Source organism: Notamacropus eugenii, chromosome 2, assembly GCF_028372415.1.
Source record: "Notamacropus eugenii isolate mMacEug1 chromosome 2, mMacEug1.pri_v2, whole genome shotgun sequence".
In the NCBI taxonomy this organism is placed as follows: domain Eukaryota; kingdom Metazoa; phylum Chordata; class Mammalia; order Diprotodontia; family Macropodidae; genus Notamacropus; species Notamacropus eugenii.
This window is the reverse complement of record NC_092873.1, coordinates 493,326,942-493,350,579: the sequence shown is the minus strand read 5'-3', so window position 1 is coordinate 493,350,579 and position 23,638 is coordinate 493,326,942. Positions and strand designations below refer to the sequence as shown.

Sequence of the window (23,638 nt, the reverse complement as noted above, 5' to 3'; positions counted from 1 at the left end):
CCTGGACTTTCAGGGCAGTTAAAAGGTAATCTGGGACATTTCACACACACACCAACTGCACTAGTAGTATCAGTAGCAGGGGCCAGAATCTGCTAAACTGGGTATGTGTAAATGAGATGACTCCAACTTTGGGGAAGATGCTTTAAATTTCAAAGGTTCATACTACAGAGAAAATGGTGCTGATGGGAGGTTCAAGTGAGATAATATATACAAATACATACTGAAAACTTTAACATGCCATATAAATGTCTGTTATTGCCATAAATAGAAAGAGGGAGAAAAATGAGCTTCATTTATTTGTTGCTTTTTGAAGCAATAAAAAGAATGACAGCATTTGCCTTGAAACAGAGTATTTTTCTAAAACAGTTAAATATGGGTCTGGTGATGGATTGTGTGCCTGCCATCCAAGGACTAGCCCAGCTCAAGCTGGAGAGGCTCAGCATTGATTTAATGGCAGTGATGAATTTTTTGGTCACAACAACTCTCAAGGACCATCTCCCACACTCCAGAAGGGATGTGATCTGCAGAGGGAGGTCCCACACCAAGAAAATTACAAAGCTTTGAAATACCAGAATTAACTAAGCAAGTAGCAAAGTTACTATGCTATGTTCCACTCACAAGTCAAGTGAGGAACATGACAGTACCCAGAAAGTTGTTTTCTGTCTATTTTAGTTTCCCGAGTTATCAGTACAAGCATGTAGTCTTATTTATTTAATTCATTATCCTGAAAACATCACTGTCCTATTGAAGCAATAAAAAAAGAGACATCAAAGTTGCTTGGTTGTTTTTGTAAAGAGTTTTTTGTTTTTGTTTTTTTAAGCACACTGCCTTAAGAAAAAAATGTTCTTCATCATAAACTGGGTTAGAAAGGATTGTAGAGAGCATCTAGTCTACCCTCATTTTACAGGTGAAGAAACTAAGGCCCAAAATAGTCATGTGATTTCCCTAACGCCCTAAAGTCTCAAAGGTCATTAAGTGGCAGAAGTATAACATGTAACCTTGGCAACATGAAAAAGAGCTCTACTCTATTTTCTGAATCCTCAGTAATTTAATTCCAATAATATTGGTACATTACAGGTAGGCTTCCTTATTGTCACTAAAATTTGTCCTACTAATGTTTATAAATAGATCTTATTTTTTCTTATTTCTAAGTTTGGTGATAACTTGTAGAAGCATTAGAAAAAATTTGCTTCAATGACACATTCATCATGAGACAGGATAAACCAACAGAAAAAGGCTGTCTATGGTTGGTAGTAACTAACACATAAAAATTTTTTGTTCAGATTAAAAAAAAGAACCAGGGTGAAGAAATGGATTTATTTTTCTTTTCAAAAGGATACTTGGTATTTTACGATCTTCATTGATAACAATCAGATCTGTGAAATCTCTAGAGATACACTGAGGGATAATTCTTTTCAGAGCCAGTCCTCTTCGGTAATAAACATGTGAGTTTGGTATAACAGTGGACAGCTGTTCACAGAACCTCACTGTTCTCTGCAAAACAAAACTTGTTAAATCTCTTATGATGATAACCAAAAAATCATAAAGTCAGACAAGAGCACTACTTCAATTCCTGCACCATAGTTTTAGGTTGGCAATGCAAAAAATAGCCCTCCTTAACAGCTTGACTCTGGATGACCAGGACCTCATAATTTATCTTATTCACAAAGAGGCAGCTAAGTGTTAAAGCTAATGAACATTAAGAGTCAGGAAACTAAACACACAGGGCTATTATCAGGTATTTTAGTAAATACGTTTACCCCACGAGGTCTGTCTGATGTGGTAATAAGAATCTTGGGAGAAGTCTGTCTGTTGAAATGAGAAGCAAATTCATCTGTAGCTTCATCATAAGCAACCTAAGAATAAAAAGACGCATGAATTTACAAAATTGCATAATGGCAAAAATATGATAATGACCTAAAGCACAGAAGGAAGTACGATACCAAAACAAAACGTAAACCCAACAAGACTGTTTAGGTCAATTCGTTAAAAACAAACTCTTATTCATTCATTTATTTTCTTTCTCTCTGTTCGATTCTGGATTCGGCTGAGTGTCTAACTGCAGTTTCAGCCAAGACATATGCATGTAAGTACACTGATATACAGCTCCTATGGGTCAGCTCTGTAGGTCATCAATTTGATATTAAACATTTCTCTTTTTTTTTGAGAGAGATTATGAACAAATGAATGAAAAAGCATTTTTTTAACAACACTAAATGTTGAGGATACAAAAACAAAATCAAATAAAGCACCTGCCCTCAAGGACCTTCATTCCAAAAGGAAAGACAACACACCCAGGGGCGTGGTGACCAGGGAGGGGCACTTTGTTCCAGAAAGCTATACAGGGACAGTGAGTGGGGCCAGAAAGAAACAGACTGACACATCCATCCAGGAACAATGGCAGAGTTGAACTGATCTTGGTTCTGAAACTGGAAGGAGTGAGGATGCATGTTGTAATCCTGACAGATTTGGTTTTTGGAAGAGGACCATTACATAAGAGACTTGCACTTGACCTTATTGAGGGAGGAAAGGTTGTGCAAGGTCACCAGCCTCACTTCCTCCTCCTGAGCATCTGGATCCAATGACCAATGAGGATGACTGGAGACAGCCCAGGATGCAATGGGAGACTTTGGCCTTTTAGGCTAAGGCTTTTCAGGTACTCACTTCAAGTGAGGTAATACCCATTCAGTGAATAGGCCTCTTTAAAAGGTAGTCAGAGGGATGACCCCTTTAATAGAAAAATCACACTGGGAGGGGCACGAGCCTCAGAGTTGTAGTTTTGAAGAGTAACTGTTACTGCTCACATTCACTCTAAGACAGAAGGGTCCAAAACCAGACGTTGAGAACTCTGAAGGACACAGCCAGAGCAAGGAGGGTGAAGTAAAGCCTGGTGGGGGTTGGAGAGGCAATCACTATTAGGGAGAGCAGAACTCCAAGGCAAAAGTTCCTCTATACTCCAGCTTGGTCTCTGGAATGGTTGGGCAAGGTAGTTAGAGAGAGGTATAGAGGTAGTGGGAAGAGAAGGAGTTGATGATTGTGGGTCTTATTTAGGTAGTTCTGTACAGTTATCAGCAAGACATCATTCACAAATGGGGCATCTAAAAGACCTCAACATCCACAGGGAATCCCTTTTCCAATAGGATTTCGTGCTGGACTTCTATGGCAACGGCAAAGACTTGTAGCAAGCTCATATCTGTTTTATGCCTAGCTCAATATTCAAAACCAGAGGATTCAACAATTATTTCTTGTATTTTTCAGAGGTATTTCTATGATTTTAACATATGCATGGAAGAGTGATCAACCAAATTAAATGTTTTGTTTATAATAGTCAACAAACAAGCACTGGGATCTTTTATTATCTGCAGTTTTCAGTCAAAAGTGTGATTATAATGACACAGTCTACCAGTCTACCAGCCTGTGTCTTTCCAGAGACTTCCTAGTCAAACCCAGAACTAGGTCTCTGGCCTCTGTTTTCATGCCAAGACTTTCCTTGTCCAATACTCTGGATGCTTTTCTGGGTCAGACCCACCCCAAACTGCCAGTTCCTGACACCTGTCTGGACTCCACAGGTTTTCTCTTTCTCTGTGTCTGCCTGCTGTGACGAGGGCCTTCTAGAGTTCATAAGACACATCACTACTAGCTGCCATGAGGCTAGACATTGAGGGAAGGTCTTGAAAAATCTCATCACCTGTTTCCCTCCTAGGATAATCAGTTTGATCATGGCTCTCTGTTATGTTTTCTTTTATGTTTTACAGAATACCAAGAACTATGAAGTAGAGTCTAAATGGAGAGCATGATGGAGATGCTATGATGGAGTGGGAAATCCTATGAAGCAATGATGGAGAAAATTATGACAGAAAATCTGGCTGTGTCTTTTCCATATTTGGTCTGCTTGATGTACTCGTTTCATTTAAAAATATTTGGGAGATGATCTATACTAAACTCAGTATAATACTGAGCTTTCTGCAAACTCTTCTTTCCAGCCAGCTTCTTACTGTTTTCTGAGGCAATACTGCTCACCCCCAATCTGTTAGTGTCCCCATTTTGTCACAGGCATCATAATGCTGCTGACAGCAGGTTCACTCATGACCTTGCAATCAACCTAGATTCTTCCTTCTCCTTCAGCCCCTCAACCACCAGGTTGAGTGTTAACCATTCTACTTTCACAAGGCCTTCGAGCAGGGCCACTGGATCTGGGTTTGACTCCTGGTACTGCTGGTCATTGAACCTCATAGAGTCTCAGGTATAAAGGAAGTTCTCTCCTCCGGCTATAAACCTGTAATTAGGACTCTTTCCCCTTATGTCATCATCACTCAAGCGCAGGTTCTTGTCATCTCCTGACTAATTTCCTGCTTTAGATTCTTGGCTTTCTAACCCATCACCCACAAAGTTGGTAAATTCATGTTCCTCCAGTACAGGTTCCACCACGCCACCATGCTCAAGAATGTGCAACAGCTCATCAGAAGGCAAACTCCTGTTTGCCAACAACCTTATAAACTGGCACAGGCCTTCCTTTGCAGATTCAATTCTCAGGAATTCCAATCTGTGCCTATGCACTTGTTCCCAGAATGCCTCCCTCTCAGTACTTCTGGTGGCCTCTTCCAGACTCAGCTCAAAGTCATTTCTCAAGATCCTTCCTGATTTCCCAGTTGTTATTGTTCTCCTTCACCCCTAAATTATCTTCCATTTGCTTCTCTGTATCCATGTTGTATTCTTCAAGGAGAGAGTACTCCATGAGGCAGAATGGACTGTGTCATCTCCGACCTCCTAGGGTCTGGTTTAATGTACCATGAACAAAAACTTCTGAAGATCTTTGAAAATGGGTTTGTAGACCAAACTGCTATTGCTGTCTTTTTCTAATTGCCAAGGGAATCAAACATCCACTGGCTGCAGCAGATTCTAGCTGCTTCCATCCTCCCTGTCATCACAATTATTTTATATCACAAACTTCCTTCAGAAATGACACTGGTTCCGATGTCTGTTCCTTTACCATTTTTAAACATAACAGCTTGTTTAACTAAGTCCATCTGATAAGATTTTAATTGTACAGTTAAATGATATCATTTCCACACTTTTTTCCTAACTTGACAATAGTTTTGATCCTTGCTTTAACAAGTCAATAGTCTGATTGTACACAGAGAACCAACATGGAAATGACTCACATGAATAACCAATCGTTTCCTGTAGGACAGTCAATTTCACTTTTTTTTGAGTTGTCACATCTACCTCCAGACTCTTCATAGTGAAAATATTCATTAGTTCATTCATGTTTATATTTTAACAAGCGATAATAATGAATGAATTATACATCTGTTTTGAGAGGCTGATTACCAGGTTGGCTGCAAAAGTGACTAATTTTTTGGTCATAGCAATTCTCAAAGACTAAGTTAAAGAGGCAATTGTGATCTACTCTGATAGTGTCCACATGGAATAGGATGTATTTCTTGAAATTCAAGTTGATAATACTTTGAAAAGTTGCCTGTAATACTTCTATTCACATTCTACCTCCCAACTAACTGATTAATTTTCAGATCCTTCTTACTTCTTAGATTCTATGACCTCCTCGGCTTCCATGGGTTCAAAGTGTAACCTCTATGCAGATGGTTCCTAGCTCTAACATCTCACCTGAGCACCAATCTGCCCATGTGAGACCTCAAACTGAATGTTCCACAGGCATCTCAAATTACTGCCACCCTAGTGCAAACCCTTATGTGGACTACTGAAATATTATCCTTCTGGTTGGTTCTCTCTCATTCCCAGCCATGACTTCACACAGCTGCTCAGGTGATCTGCCCAAATCAAAGTCTGACCATACTGCAGCTCCTTATGACTCTGTATGAAGGGAAGAAGCATTATTATAACGCTTATTATGCCCAAGGCATTGTATGAAGCACCTTGCAAATCTCTCATATGCTTTTCCTAACAACTCTGCAGGTCAATGCTGCACTATTATCACCATTTTACAGATAAGGAAACTGAAGCAAACTGAGGTGAAGGTGATCTGTCCAAGTTCACACAAGCTAGTAAGTATCTGAGGCCAGATTTGAACTCAGGTCTTCCTAACAGCAAGGCCCAGCACTAACCACAGCACCACCTAGCTGCCTTATCCCGATTCAGGATCAAATATCAACAACTGGCACTTCAAATGTCAGACAAGCCAGCCTCTTCCTACCTCTCCACTCCACATTTCTCTGTATCCATAGTGGACAGCTTGCTATTTCTCACACATCCTCTCCAGGGTCTGTGATTGCCCTGGTTGTGCCTCATGCTCAACATGGTGGCTCCTCCCTTCTGCTGGTTTCTTTTCCAGATGGACTCATTTCAAGCATTGTTTTCTGTAGGAGGCTTCCTGGTTCCATTAGGATTCCAGGCCTTTCTGTCCCAGGCTACTCTAAATCTGTTGTATATGTGTCTTGTATATATCTCTCCATCCATCCATCCATGTTGTCTCTCCCACTAGAATGCAAGATACTTGAGGAAAAGAATTGGTTTGCTTATCTCTGAATTCCCATGTTTTGCCTCCATAATGCCTGGTACATTGCAGACCCCTAATAATAAAATCTTGTGGGAGAAAAAGATAGGCCCTAAAATTAGTCAAAACTTCTTTTAAGAATTCAAAAATGTTTTAAATTTAGTATTTCAATAAAAAGTTGTTTTCTGATAAAATCTCACTAAATCAAGTCCCAAAATAGATACGCAAGTTGAAAATAATCATTTTTAAAAGATATCAATCCCAAAATATGTAAAATTCACATCTTCATTGGCAGTTATGACTCATTATTACACCTTTCAAATCATTTAAACTACTTTTTTGAGTTTTAAAACTTTCTGTTGTAGACACATAGTTTTGCTACTGTACACCCAAAATTTCAACAGGATTTCCTCTTGGATATATTATACTTAAGAAACAAATTAAACGACTATCTTAGATATGGAGCCTCATGATCTGAGCACCAGACATGCTTAACTGAAGGAGTATCATGTTTTCCCACTATTTGAATAAAGGTCTTATCTAAGCAGCAATACGCAGCAAAAGCATATACTTACCATACCTTAAGACTCACACTACGTCTGCAACATCATTAACTACTGATTCATGTGATCCTGGTTTCCAACAGAGGTTTTAGTTCACTATGAATCTTTACTCTTTAGACTTTATATTTTAAGTTCCAGTATTTCTCTAGGCATCAAAGTCCTGTGCAGCCTTTCTTCCACCATTAGGTTTAACTGCTCTGGTCACATGTTAGACTTCTCAGTCACTGGACTCAGGTGTAACTTTTACATATTTTGGAGTTGATATCTTTTGAAAATGATTATTTTCAACTTGTATATCTTTATTTTGAGACTTAGACTTAGCAAAAGTTTATCAGAAAAATAATTTTTTATTGAAATACTAGACTTGAAAAAGTTTTTGAATTTCTTTAAAGAAGTTTTGACGACTTTTGGGGCCCATTTTTTCCTCCTACAAGATTACAGATAATCAGGCAATTAACAACTACTATGGCTACAGAAAACTTTCCCATCTCCTACCACCAAACTGTCTTTACCTATTTGCTGATATTGGCAGGGGGAAAAAGGATTTACCTGAATGTTCATTACACAAATCTCCTTTATATCTCTTTCCCAAGAGAAGAGCATCCACCCATCTAACAATCTCTGTATCTTTTCCTCTTCACATGACAAACTTACTCTTAATCTCTTCTCCTATAAAAATACTTGTTAGTATTTGCATACAAGTGTATATATACTCTGAAGTGAGGTTTTACTTTTAGGTTTATATTTTTGGAAGAAGGCTCTTGTGACAGATGAGACTTTGGGCAGCTGCTAAGGAGCTCTCCCAGCTTTGAAAACCCAGAGTTGGTACTTCTCTCTCTGGTAATGATGTATGCATTGTCTGTGGTCTGACAGCTGGAAGCCCTGTCTGTGGGTCTTTCTGTTTGTAATTTCTGTTTCTATTTTCTCTGAAGTTCAGGGTACTGAACTAAGTGAATGTTATATGTGCTTGATTAAAGTAGATTGTTGACTCATCAAAAGTTGCTTTCCTTTTAGAAAAGCAGATCTAAGAACCTGTACAGCAGGCCCTCTTGTGTATGCCAGGGTCCTTGCTGTTACACCTCTCACCAGAATTCATTATGCCAATGAGATCAAAGTCCAGACACAAAGACAAAAAAAGAGTCTCAAATCTCAATACATAATACATTTTTAAGTACGTAACAATCAAACCTCAAAAAATTCTACAAATGACATACACTGAAAAGTGAATGCAAACACAAAACACTATATGCTTTTAGAAAACAGAAATATGTTCTATGGCTAAGTCAACAACGAATAAATACTAAAACATAAAATACAACAATCTAAATAACTGGGTCAACTGAATAGCTCAAAGAGCATTTTGGTTTTAAAACTGGGGCAGCAGAGTAAACATAACAGAAAGAGTATTAGTTCTAGGATCAAATCAAACTTCCCACACCAATAAGCTACGTGATAACAAGCAAATCCTAGTGTCCTCCTCTGAAAAGTAAGGGTTACATCACTTGCAGGAACTATCTCACAGAGTTGTGGAAATCAGTTAATTTAAGTAAAAGTACTTAAAAACAAATAGCAGAATATACATGCACACTGTCACCTAATAAATAAAGTACAAGGTATGGTAACTCAATTTTATGTAAAATTTCTAAGATTACCTCTTCATCATTAGGATCCACTATCGTCTCATCGTAAACTCTCTGGTTTTCGATGGTCTTGGGCACTGGTTTTGGTGGTGCCTACATTAAAAAACAAGTATTGATTTTCAAACATTAGACACACTTCACATGCACATTTTTATAATATTAATTTTGAGGGTCAAGGCAATTTAAACATGAAAGCAGTTCCCAAAAGAAAAACCCTATTATAGCCATTACTTTATTTTTAATTCCTCACTAGACTAAGAAGCAAAATCCCCAAACAAGATATTTTACCTTTATGGTAGGGTGACCTCTAGCAGAAATAATAACAAAAATGAAAATGATCAAAACTTGGCAGCAACTGTTTAGAAAAGAAACTAAGCTTAAATATGGATAACGAATCACCAATAAGATAAAACAAAAGCAAGAGATGGAAGGAAAACCTTATGTAATTAGCATCACAGATCAAAGTTTACTTTAAGAAATACATAAACAACTGAAGCCAGGTACGCAGACAACATCCAGATTCCAGTGGATTTGTAATCACAGGCCCACTTATCAGGTAGCTAGTAACTTAGTCTCCTCAGGTCTCAGTTTATTCATCTGTAAAATGAGGGGGTTGGAATATGCAATCTTTAAATTCCTTTTCAGTTCTATACCCATCATCCCCTCCCTTCCTGTCTTCTCCGAAGTGTTGTTCTAACTGTTCTTTCTCCTTGAAATTTTGAAATTCTCCCCTTCAATTGGCAGCTTCTCCTCAGATAACAGACATGTGTAGGTCTCTCCATGCTTTAAGGAAAAAAAAAGCCTTTCCTTGACACTGTCTCTTCAGGCTCTTGTTTGCTCTCCTTGCTCACATTCAAAGCCCTGGAACAAAGTTCTTAAACCTTTCTGGTGTCATGGACTCCTTGGACAGTAATCTGGTGAAGCCTAAAGACTCCTATGCGGAATCATGTTGTTAAATGCATAAAATAAAACTCAGAGCATTATGAAGGAAATATTGTCCAATAGTGTCCAAAATACTTAAAAAACAAGGGCACAGATCGCCAGGTTAAGAATCGCCGTTCTCAAAAGAACAGTCTACGCTGACTGCCTTCACTCTCAAACTTAATAGATGCAAAATGCAGTTCATTATCTCCTTCCTCCTCTCCAAAACATTCCTCTTTCAAGTTTCATTACTATTGAGGACACTATCCTCTCAATCACCCAGGTTTGAAACCGTCATGATCATCCCTGAATCCTCTCTTACTCTCCCAACAATCCAATCAGTTGCCAGATTTGTCATTTCTACCTTCACAACCTCTTTCATATATTATCTTCTCTCCACTCACACCTTTACCACACAGTTCGAGACCTATCACTTCCTACCTGGACTACTTCACAAGTCTTCTAATTTGTACCTTGTCTCGAGTCTCTCCCCCTCTTTCAATCCTTTCTCCTTTTGGTAGCTATATGCTATCAAAATGATTTTTCTAAAGGTTGAGTTTGACCACCTTACCCCTGATCATCATTTCCTGTTTTCTCTAAAATGAAATAATAATGTATCATTTGGCATTTAAGACTCTTCAAACCTGACCCCTCCCTAAATTTCCTGTCTTCTCAGTCTGGACTCCCACCCTACACACTGCTCCAGCCATGCTGACCTAGCCTCCTTGCTATAGATCAACCATGACATGGCTCCACTTCCATCTCTGGGTCTTTTGGCACACTGTACACCATCACTAGGATGCTTTTGCACCCCACCTCCATCTCCTGACATTCCCAGATTTGTTCAAGGTTCAGCTCAAGTGCTACCTTCTGTGGGAGGATTTTCTCAGATTCCCCACCCACCCACCACAGTAAGAGTCTCCTCCCTCTAAGGATACCTTTCCTTTATTCTGTAAGCACCTGGTATATCTTTATTAAAATGTCTCTCCTATTAGAATGTAAGCTCTTTGAGGGCAATGACTTATTTCTGCCTTTCTTTGTATCCCCACTGTACAGCATAGTACTTGGCATATACTAAGAGATTAATAAATGTTGCTCTTCATCTTCACCCATTCACTCCTTAGGTACTTACAAACTGGCTTCTGCCCTACCCTTCACAACTGTTCTCCTTCAATGTAACCCAATCAAATAGAATATCCTTTGGGGGGGGGGGGGGTGAGAAAGGGGTATCCTCATGCTCCTGGATTTTCCCAGTGAATTAAACATGATACTTCTACACCCTCTTTTCTGTATGAACTCTGTCTCCTTCGCTGGCTCCTAAGTGTGAGCATTCATATCATGTCAAGTTAAGTCAGCAAGCATTTGTGAAGTACCTCCTACGTGCCAGGCATCATGCTAAGGTCTGGGGATATATAAAACAAAACCAAAAACCAAAACCCCTGGAACCTGGTTCCTACCCTCAAGTAGCTCAGAGTGCAAATAACTGCTACAAACAAGATATGTGCAACAGGAAAATTGGAAGTCATCTCAAAGGGAATACCTCAGCACAGCAGCACTGTTAAGGCTTTCTTTGGTCTTGCATTCATTCCTCTGACTTCTGTTCTCTCTCTATCTCCATCCAGACCTGACTTTCTCCCTGAGCTCCAGTCCCACATTTCTAACTACTTGCTAAGGGGCTCTTCTTGACACTTTGTTTTTAACATGCCCTAACTGAACTTTCTTCTCAAGCCTATGCTCCCAAAAATGTCCTCTCGGACACTGGCACTCCTTCACTCAAATACCTTCAATGACTCCCCACTGCCTACTAAACTTCTAGTTTTCTCCCAATAGAGTGATGTGCATATAGTAGATGCCAGTAAATACTGAATTTGATGGAATAAAATAAAAACTTCTTATCCTGGCAGAAGGCTATATGGCCCCACCATAGCCTGATTCTAAAGAAACCTTCTGTCTTTATCTCATATTACTCCTCCTTCAAATAATCCACATTCAAACCAGTGTTGACTATTTCCGACCCTCTCTTCTTGTCTTCACATCTTGAAGTGAATGAATGTTGTTTCCATTCCTGGAATGTATTCTTTCACTTCCCTCCCATTTTCATTTTTTGAGATCTGCTGCAAACAGCACTTCCAAATCTCAGATCATACCTTAAAGCAGCAACCCTCAAAACTATCTGATGGAGGATTAAAATTAGACAAAGAGGAAACTGAAATTAACTGATCTCAATAACTAAATGTTCAAAAAAACCTGAAAATGAAAATTGCTTGGGAAAGCGCTCCCTATCGGATAAGAACTATAAGGAAGATGGAAAAGTAGAGTGTGGCAGAAATTAGGTTTATACCAGTGTATCTTAAACTATGTACCACAATAAGTGCAACCTGAATTTAACAAGTCAATACCATATGATGATTAGAAGAGAACCTTATCATGAAACTTTCACAAATATGGCTGGGGGAAGGTTCTTAACCAAATAAAATATAAAACAGGTAATCTTGATTACATGAAATTAAAAAGTTTTTTGCAATAACACTATCAGTGCTACTAAACAGAAGCTGTACAGAGGGAAAAATGTTTGCATCAAATATTTTGATGAGTGTCTGATATCTAAGATCTACAAAGAAATAACAAATATCATACCAAAAGCCATTCCTTAATGGGCATGTGGTCAAGGAGTTCTTAGAAGAAAAGCTGTAACCTATTAACAACCATGTGAAAAATTCTCCAAGTCACTGATAATAAAATAACAGACGTGCAAATCAAAACATTCTGAGGCTTCACCTTATCCTCAGCAAATTGGTAAAGGTGACAAAAGATGGGCACAGCTCATGTTAGAGTGGCTATGAAACGACTGACACATTAACGTACCGCTGGTAGAGGTACAAATGGGTCCAACTCTTCTGCAAAGCAATTTGGAATTATTTTAAAAAGTGACTAACATGCCCTCTGACCCAAGACGCTACTGTAAGGCATATACCCCAAGGAGTCAAAGACAAAGTTCCCACATAAAACAAAATAGTTACAACAGCAAAAACTGAGAAACGAATGTGCCTATAATTTAAGAAATGGCTAAAAACCATTGTGGGTTGTGTGAATGTAATGGAATATCACTGCTTTGTAAGAAGTCACCATTATGAAGACTTCAGAAGCATGGGTGAACATATGAACGGACACAGGGTGAAATAAGCAGATTCATAGCAATCACAAAACTGCAGGTCTGCTCTGTCGTCCGTCTTTCCTACCTGCCTCAGGTTTTTGTAAGAAGTGCTTTGCAAACCACAAAGGGATAGAAACATATACAAGCATCTTTATTATTTCAGAGAATTCCTCTCTATGAATTCCATTCTATAGCCAAATAAGACTGTCTGCCAAACACATGACAAACTTTCCCACCACAACAATGTCAAAATATTCTTCACTTCCCTCCTCAACTGCTCAACTCCTAACCAGATTTTTTAAGCCAAAATCAAAAGCCATCTCCTGAAACAAGTTTTCCCTGATCCACACTGTGGACCTTTCCCTGTAGATATCAAATAAGAATTTCTTTTGTACCTGCTCTAATAACTAAATCTATCAGGTAGTTACCTGTTTTGATTCCTGCCCCTCTTATCTATTAATTTTGTAGCTCCCCCAGTGGCCACATTTATTAAGTTCCTATTGTGTTCATAACAACATGTACTCAGTCTGTTGAGTTATTTCGGAGCATACAAAATAGAAATCACAAAAAGTGAAAGTTTGTATTTACCTTATCTCCAAGGGCCTCTCTCTCTTTTTTAAGTTTTTTCTTAGCTGCCAATTTTTCCTAAAGGATAAAAAAAATGAATAAAAATTATATTATACATACACACCAAAAATTACCAGATTATTAAATAAAGACCTGAAAATAATTTAAAGCTGTCAGTCACCATCAGCTATGAAGATACTTCTTAGCATTATTTTTAAAATACAGATTTCAACTCAAAATAATGACCATGTGTGTAAGGCAAAGCATTGTTTGACCCATTAAATTAAAATTTAACAGTAATTCTTTACCAATTATCTCCTTTCTTTGATTCAGTAACACCCAACTTTTCCTTTATTCAAATTCTAGAACTCAAATCACTCATCAGCTGCCTACTATGAGCCAAGCATTTTCTATTTTCTTTTTTACATTAAGTGCTTTTGTGCTCTTTTCCATTATGAGAGGCAACATGGTACAATGGAAAGTGCTGAGTTTAAGACTATTTCAAGCCCACCTCCAAACCTTACAAGCACAAATGACTTCATCTCTCTGAGCCTTGGTTTCTCCCTCTGTAAAATAGGGATAACTGCTATGAAACCCACTTCCCAGGGATGTTGTGGTTTTAATGAGATCCTATATGTAAAGAAATTTATAGATCTTGAAGTCCTACATAAAGTCTGATGGCGGTGGAATGTTGAGTCACAAAATTCCCTGCAGTAACCTTCTTTTGCTTTTAGTCAAAGTAGATAAAAATTCTGCAGAGAAGGCTTGGGATTCTAAATGTCACGAATTGTACTGTGCTTCTTAATTCATTGCTAACCTTTTTAGAACTAGCTTTGGCAGATTTTGCTGAAGGAGAGCACATCATAGAAGAAACATTTCAGTTTACTTTAAATTCTGACCACATTTCAGTGTCACACACTTACCTAATGGATAGCATAGGATCATAGATTTAGAGCAAGAAAAGGCCTTGGAATTCTAATGCAGCCCCCTCATTCCATAGCTAAGGAAGCTAAGTTTCAAGAGAGGTTCTAATTTGCCTATGGACACACAGGTTGTAAATGATGAATCCAGGTCTCCACAGCCTTCAAATCTAGCACTTTTTCTGCTAAAATCACCTACTCTCTAAACTAATGCCTCTGATTAGACCCATTTCTATTTCCTCCTCTCTCCAACCCATTCTCCACATAGCTGTTAGAAGAGGTAAAAAGCATCGGTATTAAAACACAGATCATGTCCCATATCTATTCTCCCTTTTCTCTTAACACTTAGTAAAGTGACTGGTCTAGTAGGTATTTAATAACTTACTGAATGACGCCACACTCCTTCCTTCTCAAGAAGTTCTGACTTCCTGTGGCCTTGACAAACAAACACAAACTCCTCAGTCTGGCATTTAAGGTCCTATTTTATTTGGCTGTAGTCAACTTTTGCATGTTTATGTCACATTCCAATCCAATCCAAAAGTGTTTATTAAGCCCCTACTATGTAAAAGGTACTGTGCTAGAAACCAAAGATACGAAGACAAAATGAAAAAACCAGTGCTTCTGGAGTATGCAGCATGGAATAGTGGATAAAAAGACTCCTGTTTGAATTCTGCTTCACACAGTCCCTACCTGGACAACCTCATAGCTATTGCTTTGAATAAGGTAAAAAGGGAGCAGAGGCAGTAGAAGATAGCATATTAAAAACATATTTTCATGTGAGAAAACATGGTAGAGAGCATAAAGGCTGATCCATGGAGTGACAAACAGAAGTTAGTCTGTCATCAAAACAGACTACACAGTGCCTGGACAGAGCAAACACATAAGTAATATGATGATAAGCCTGACCCAAAGTCATGATATAGTAATGATGGGGACTAATTATCCACACATCTGCTGGAGCTACATTTCTCTGCCAAAAGCAGAACTGTTAAAAACCTCTCAACTCATCTTAATGCTAATTCCAACCTTCACAAGAATGAAAAGCAAATCTGCAAGGATGGAGCTGACTACTCTGACCAACAGAGTAGAACTGGCTGCTAAGGGGGAAATGCCGAAAGAGGAGAGGACAGACAAGGCAAACACTCCAGCTTCTGGGAAATGAAGAGAAAGGTTTCACAAGAACCTTAGTATCTCATAGACTAAAATGTGACAAGGGAATTCAGTCCAGGAGAGATGAGAAATTCTCATGACTTAATGAGTCTTCCAATGAGGAAGAAAAATGGTAACTGTCTACAGAACCTGATATGGATGTACAGAGAACTCACCAATCAACGTAGACTTACAGAAGATAGACAGAAGGTGACAAAGGATAAATACAAATTTGTAGTACAGTATCGTAAAAATGGTGTCAGGAGTTCTAAATTTCTGAATAAGCTTGAGACTGAATAAGCTTGAGGAAAGCTAGGCCAACAAAAAGGTTTTTATGAAGGTTTTTTAAAAAGCTATATTGAACTGCTTCTAGGACTGTACCCCCAGGAGATCATAAAAATGGAAAAGGGTCCCACATGTACAAAAATATTTATAGCAGCTCTCTTTGTGGTAACCAAAAACTGGAAATCAAGGGGATGCCCATCAACTGGGGAACGGCTGAAAAAATTATGGTATATGACTGTAATGGAGTACTATTGTGCTATAAGAAATGATGAACAGGAAGACTTCAGAGAGACTTGGAAGGACTTATATGAACTGATGCTGAGGGAAAGGAGCAGAACCAGGAGAACTTTGTACACAGCAACAACCACAGTGTGTGAGGAATTTTTCTGGTAGACTTAGTACTTCATTGCAATGCAAGAACTTCAAAAATTCCTAATGAACTCTTGAGGCAAAACACCTTCCACATCCAGAAAAAGAACTATGGAATTTAATCACAGAATGAAGCAGACCATTTTCTTTTGTATTGTGTTTTGTTTTATGATTTCTCCCATTCATTTTAATTCTTCTATGCAACATGACTAAGGTGAAAATGTATTTAATAGGAATGTATGTGTAGAACCTACATAAAACTGTACGCCATCTCAGGGAGGGAGTGGGGAAGGAGGGAAAAAAATCTAAGTTACATGGAAGTGATTGTAGAACACTGAAAACAAAATAATAAAAAAATAAAATTAAAAAAAGCTATACTGAAGAAAAGGATCAAAGAAGAAATAAGGCTGCTACTTTGGGTGGGTAGGATTATAATTTATGATAGAAAGAAGGCTACTAAGCTCTTACTATGAGACTCTTTTCTCTGCCAAAGAAAATCATCTACAGACAGGCAACAATGGGAACTAAAGTGGCTAACAGGAAGGTGACAGTAAGGGTCTGGGATAGCTAGGGGGTGCCATAGTGCATAGAGTGCCAGCCCTGGAGTCAGGAACACTCATCTTTCTGAGGTCAAATCTGGCCTCACATTTCCCAGCTGTGTGACCCTAGGCAAGTCACTTAACCCTGTTTGCCTCAGTTTCCTCATCTATAAAATATACTGGAAAATAAAATGGCAAACCAGTATCTCTGCCAAGAGAAGTCCAAATGGGTTCCCAAAGAATTGAAGACTTAATGCTCTTGATGAACTGAAGTCACCTGCTCAAGAGGTAGTGGAAACAGAGCCGGATCTAAGTCAGAAGAGATGGGAAATCTCTGGCAGAGCATTCCGGGGATCTCTGCTTCACCCTGTACCATTTCAGCCTTTTTAATCTATGGTCTGGATAAAGGTACATGGTCTCCTTATCAAATCTACAGAAGAAACACAGCGGTTAAGAGATGGCTAACAGTGGTTGAGAACGGGTAGCCAAAAGGATCTTGTGAGGCCAGCACAGTGGTATTGAATAGGATTAAATGTAATGGGCATTACATTAAATGTAATGGGCATTACATTAAATGTAATGTAACAAGAAGCACTTAAATACAATGAATGAAAAAAAACCCACTCTCAAGTTTACAGTCTGATGAATTTTAAATACAAAGACTTATGCTTCAGGTTGAATAAAAAGAAAAGAAAAAAAAAGAAAAACCTCAAGATGGCAGGGGCACGGTTAGACAACAGTGTGTCTGAAAGAGATCTCGGGATTCTAATGGCTGGCAAACTCAGTATTAGTCAACAATATGATGTGGGAGCCAAAAACATTAATGTACCGCTGGGCTGTACTAAAAGAAAGAACACCTTCTAAGAAAAAAGGGATGGTCCTGCTGTAACCATCCGGTCAGGTCACATGTGTGTTTAGTTCTGGGCACTAAATTTTAAGAAGACCACTGAAAATCTGGAGCATCAAGAGCCCAACAGAACGGTGAAGGGCCTCAAACTTATGCCAAAAGGATCAGCTGAAGAACCTGGAGATTTTTAGTCTAGAAAGAGGATTGAAGAAGGTAGGGGAGACAGAACTTGACAACTGTCTCCAAGTACCTTCGAGAGGTTCTCATGTTCTGTTTGACATCAGAAAGCAGAGGGAGGGGCAAAAAGTAGTCATGGAAAGGAGGCAAATTAGGATGGCTGGTAGGAATATTTTCCTAACAATTAGAACGATCCAACAGCAGAATGCACTGTTTCAGACATGGTGGTACTGAGTGGCTCCATCACAAGCTATCTTCAATAAAAGACTAGCTAACCACTGGTCAGATGATTTTATTTCAGATGCTTCTAAAATTGGGATTCTATAACTATGCGAATCACAACCTGAGCCTCAGTTTCCTCATCTTAAAATAGGAGTAATAATGCCTCCCACAAAGAGTTGTGGTGAGGATCAAATGAGAATGTGTAGAAAGCACTTTAGAAACATTAGAGAGCTATATAATTGTCACCTATTATTTCTTTTCTGCTGATGAACTACAACAGAGACAAGTATAAACATCACCATTTCAAGAAGTAAAAGAGTACTAGATCAAAGAGGCCTTCTGGAGGTGACAACATGGACCCCTGCCTTGAAGGAAGCCAGAGATCTCAAGAGGTAAGAACAGAGGGCACTCCAAGCAGGGGAAGGGAAGAAGCATTTATATAGCACCTACAATGTCAGACACTATGCTAAGTGCTGTTACAAATTTTATCTCACTTGATTTTCACAACAGCTCTGCGAGGTGCTGCTATTACACCCATTTTACAATTAAATAAAGTGAGGCAGACAGAAGTTAACCAGGGTCACATAGTTACTAAGTGTCTGAACTCTGGTCTTCTGGATTGATGAGTCAGCAGTCTTGCCAAGGGCCACCAGCTAACTGCCTTTGAGGAAAGAATGAAAAGGATGGAGAACAAATGATACGAGGGCAGTAACATGATATAAACCTGGAAAAGTAGGCTGGGGTCAAATTGGGAAGGAATCTAGTGGCAATAGGGAGACAGCAAACTTTTTTTTGAGCAGGAGTGACAAGACAAGGTTAGGAATATTTTAATATTTACTTTTCATATGAATTGAAGGGACAGACTGAAAGCTGGGTACCCAATTAGGAGGCTGATGCCAAAGTCCAGGGTAGAGTCCTGGGAGAGACCCTGGGAGAAATAGAAGAGATCTGAATATGCAGAACTAGGAGTCATATGCATAGAGATAATTGAAATCAAGTGTTCAGAAGGTGACATGAGAGGGAATGAACTAGGGTGGTGGCCGTGTTTTATAGGGTGGTCATTATTTAACAAATAAAAGGGCTGAAATGTCGTGGAGGAGAAATAGCCCAGACTTGCCAAGTGATTGCATATGGGGCATAAGGGAGAAGGAATAAAGGGTAACTCCTGAGTTACCTCAGACCTACATGACTGCAACAGCCTTCTGGATGGTCTCCTTCCATCTGTCTCAAGTCTTTCTCCTCTCCAGGGCACCCTTCACTCAAGTGACAGATTGATCTTCCTAAAGCACAGTTTTACCACATTATTCCCCTATTCAATAAATTCCAGTGACCCCCTAATTTCTCCAGGATCAAGTATAAAATCCCATTAGGCTTTTAAAGTCTGTCATAAGCTGGTCCCTTTCTACAATTCTAACCTTCCTCTATCTCGCTGCCTCCAGCAACACAGGCCTCCTTGCTGGTCCCCACCGAAGACACTCCAACTCTTAACTAAGTGCTTTTTATTGGCTGTCCTCCCCATGCTGATGCCATCTCTTCATCTGTCAACCAAAATCTAACCTTTTACAATATGCTATTGCTTCCCCTGGGATTATCTCCAATTTGTCCCGGGTAGATCTCCTTGTACATAATTGCATGCATATGGTCTTCCCCATTAGACAGTGTCTCATGCTGTGGTTAGGGACTATTTTTGCCAGAGTACACATGTGCACTGTGCTGGGCACATAGTAGGTGCTTAATAAATATTTATTAAAATTACACAACTAGGAAACTAAAAGAATAGCAGGCCTCTATACAGAAATGGAATTCTGGAAGAAAACCGGATTTAGAGGGAAAGTTCAATTCTAAGAGGGAAAGTTCAATTCTATTTTGATATTTTGAATTTAAGCTACAACCTAGATATCCAGTTGGAGAAACCAATAGGTAGCTGATGAAGGACAGCTCAAGAGAGATAGAAGAGATCTGAATATACAGAACTAGGAGCCATATGCATAGACATAATTGAAATCAGTGCTCAGATGAGTACAAAAGTAAAACAGTGGTGGCCAATGTGGGAATTTCTTTTGTTTAACTATGCATTTTGGTTACAAGGTTTTTCTTTTTCTTTCATCAGAGGAGGGAGAAGATGGTAGGGGGAAGATTGGGTCTGGGGTCTACCACCATCACCAAAAATACAGAACAGAAAGGTAGCCAGAAATCATAAACAGGCCTGCTTTGAAAAATTACTTGTTCTACTTATCACAGACTTTAAAGTAAATGGTACCTCTATTTAACAGAGGTTCTCAGTTTCATGTAAAATATTCTGCTGTTCTCAAACACACATGGAAAATGAAAATGAATCAGTCCCTGCCTCAAGAAGCTTATAATCTAAATCTAGCCCAGGAAAGATATGTACATGTAAGAAAAGCAAATCCTATATAACATGCAGCTTCATTTACAATCCTCTCCTATAATGCTCATTTTAATTTGGTGTTTGCTAAAATTCATAATAAAGTAAAGCAGTTGCTGTCCTCATGAAGCTTATAATTTAGCCATGGAAGATATGTACATATATAAGTATGTACAAAACCAGAGATTCTAAGAGGTAAAGGTAAGAACAGAGTGAATTCCAGGCCTAGGAAACAGACAGTGCAGAGGTACAGAAGTGGAGTATCCAGTATGAGCAAGAGTAAGAAAGTGAGTTTGACTGAAACACAGTCCACATGAAAAGGAATGAGGTATAATAGAGCTGGGAAAAGTAGGTTGGGAAAGGCTCTCAACACCAAACAAAGGAGTTCCTATTTGATCCCTGAAGTAACAGGCAGCCCCTGGAGTTTATCGAAATGGGGAGTAACAAAATCAGTCCCTTCTTTGATTTTCACTAAGTACTTAAGAGACAAGTACAACAGATGTTATCACCTTCTTCATTTTACAGAGGAGGCAACTGAGGCTAAGGGAATATCTAAGTGCTGGAAAATAGATTTGAACCTAACTATTCCTAAGTGAGAGCAAATACCCAAGATGGAAGGAAATAGTTAGAAAGTACCTAGCTGCCCTAGATAAACTGAAGTCCTCTGGCCCAGATGAACAACATCCTCATTCTGAAAGACCACACAAATTCAATTTGGAGGCACCATTAGTGATGACTGAAAGATCATGGAAAAAAGTGATGGTACAAGTTGGAAAAAGACAAATGTTATTCCAATTCTCAAACAATGAAAAAGACCAGAGCCTGAAAATTATAAGCATTGTAAACTTGGCTTTGAATCCTGGGAAAATTCTAGAACAGATCATTGAAGAAATGATCAGTGAACATGTAAGTCAGTGAAGTTCCATCAAGTACACAGACATGCCAGACTATACACTTCATTTTCTGACAGGATTACTCAACGGTGATGAGGGTCCTGCTAGGAACATACACTGCTACACTGTAGCCAATATTTCAACAAAGAACCTTATGTATCCTAGTGAAGATTCAGAGTTATGAATCTGTTACTGTTACAAACAGACGGGTCAGAACTGGTTAGATGTTTGTGGACTCTTAAGAGTAGTGGGTAATGGTTCATTGTTGATCTGACAGGAGGCCTCCAATGGAGGATTCCAGGAATCTTGCCTGGCCCTGAAATGATAAACATTTTCTTTTTTATCAACAACTTGAATAAAAGCATACATAGCAAATATAATCATTACTACTACTACTACTACTAAAATTTGTATAATGCTGGCTATGTGCAGTGCCTAACACAAGTATTATCTCACTTGATCCTCCCCTTTTACAGAGGAGGAAACTGAGGCAAACCCAGGTCAAACCTGAATGCCAGTCTTCCTGCCTCCAGGCTCAGCTCTAACACTACTGTTCTCCTAGCAGGCCTGTCCATAGCCCATTTGTCACCTCTGCAGATCACCAAAGCCATGGCTGACAGGGCTGGGACCCCAGAGGAGCTTGAAGGGCTAGAGCTCTGGATTCCAACAGGGATAACAGACGCGGTGTGTGTCCAGAAATGAACTTCATAAATATGAGAGAGGGTATAATTAATGAGCAGTTGTTCAGGAAAAGACCTGGGAGTTTCAGCAAACTCAAAAAAAAAGTTAACGCAATCTGGGGCGGCTTGGGATCTCAGGAAGTGGAGACCCACGGATCTCATTTTGGGGTGCCCTGGGCCGCGTCCAAGAGAGGGCAGCTCCGTGGCCCAGTGGAGCCTCTGGGCAAGTCCCCTAACCTGTCTGCCTCGGTTTCCTCGACTGTAAAATGGGGGTCACAACGGCACCAGGCAGGCCCGTATAAATGTCGGGTGTCGTTATCATTTTCGAGGGGCGTCCAGGCGGTAAAGGCCGGGGCGAGGAGAGCGGTTCTGACCAAAGTCCTCAAGCCTTCGAGGGGCCTGCACGTGGGTCAGGGCACGCGGAGCCCGGCCCGGCGGGGTTCGGGGCTAAGGCCCAGGCCCCCCTCCCCCACTACCCCACAGGGTCACGAAGAGGACCGCTGCCGCTGCGCCTCCCCCCCCAGGAGGGCCGACCCCTCCGTCTTAAAGACGAGGAGGCCGAGGTGCAGAGCGGCCCTCCCGGAGGCCGTCCGTCCCCCCCAAGTCTCGGGCACCTTTCGCTGCTGCTGCTTCCAGCGCACGAACATGAAGTGGCGCCGCTGCTTGTTCTTGATCTCCGAGAGGCTGAAGCCCGGCGGGAAGGCCGCGGGTCGCGGCCGCTGCTGCTCCGGGGCCCCGCTCTCTGCCGCTCCATCCTCGGTGGCCTCCCCAGGCGCCTCGGCCGGGGCTTGCCGCTTCGCACCCCGCCGATACTCGCCTCCGCCGCCGGATTCTCCGCTGCCCGCCATGCTTAGGCCTCCGCCGACCGCATGCACTTCCGCTTCCGGCTCCCGCTGGCATGCGCTTCCAGGTCACCGACTTAGGCTCTGGGGCGGGGAGGAGCAGGCGGGAGGGGGAGGGGAGAAAGGAGAGAGGAGAGAGTGAATGGAGGGAGACAAGGGAAGGGGAGAGGTAAAAAAAAAGGAGGAGGAGAGAAAGGGATGGGGAAAGGAAAGAGGGAGAAGGAGGGCGAAAGGAAGAGAGAGATGGGGCGGGCTCAGAGTGGGGAGAGGAGGGAGGGGGAGGGGAGAAGGAAAAAGAGAGGAGGGAGGGGGCAGGTTCTGAGTTCTGGATTCTGCCTCCGCTGCCTCCCCGGGGGCTCACTTTCCTCCTTTCTAATAAAAGGAGTGGGGGTCCAGATTCCAGCCCCTAGACCGTCCCTCTAGCTAGAGATCTCCTTCTAGTCCAAAGCATATCCCTCAATCAAAAAAAAAAACCTTTAAAAACCAATAGCCCCTCATGGTTGGCACTGCTGGGCATCCAGGGGGCAAAGACGAAGTAGAAATACTAGCTCCTGTTACGGTCTCTGCTGGTTTACTTTACACTGACTTTTGGGGGGCTCCGGAGCCCATCCAAGAAGTCCCACAGTGTCAAGTGCAAACTAGTTTCTGACCTAGATCAGCTTCAGAACATCTGATCCATTAGTGCCTGGAGTGTGTTCCTAACTGCCACAGAATAATTCCAAAGACAGGATGAATCCTTTCCATGGGAATCAGGCTTAAGCAGTTTTTATGTTGGCAGGTTTACTGATTCACAAGCAACATGATGATAAATGTAGCTTGTGTCTAACTCTTTAAAACATCAGCAAGTGGCAGAAGGTTGGATTGAGCCATACAGTTTATCGACTACTGTTACAAGAGTAGCCCAGTTGATCTATGATGTGTTTCTGCTTCCCTGGAGGTATATTTCCTGAGCTTCTGTTAGTAGCAATAGTGGAAAGGGCTTGGTTTACAATGGGGAGACCTGTATTTGAGT

At 40.4% G+C, this 23,638-nt stretch overlaps 1 protein-coding gene across 2 annotated transcripts in view; it reads right to left on the bottom strand.

The window, feature by feature from the left end:
* Positions 1-22,681, bottom strand: part of RPF1 (ribosome production factor 1 homolog) — a 32,191-nt gene extending 9,510 nt beyond the window's left edge. Inside the window, exons 1-5 of one of the 2 annotated variants that reach the window (XR_011975715.1) lie at positions 22,399-22,681; positions 13,339-13,395; positions 8,688-8,768; positions 1,761-1,856; positions 1,341-1,494 (exon numbers count right to left, since the gene is read on the bottom strand). Coding sequence is in view for 1 of the 2 variants with exons in the window: in XM_072648878.1 (XP_072504979.1) it covers positions 1,341-1,494; positions 1,761-1,856; positions 8,688-8,768; positions 13,339-13,395; positions 22,399-22,632 (622 nt within the window). In the remaining variant the exon portion in view is untranslated. The remainder of the gene's footprint in view (positions 1-1,340; positions 1,495-1,760; positions 1,857-8,687; positions 8,769-13,338; positions 13,396-22,398) is intronic. The other variant, XM_072648878.1, reaches the window with a different exon arrangement.
* Between the last annotated feature and the right edge of the window lie 957 nt (positions 22,682-23,638).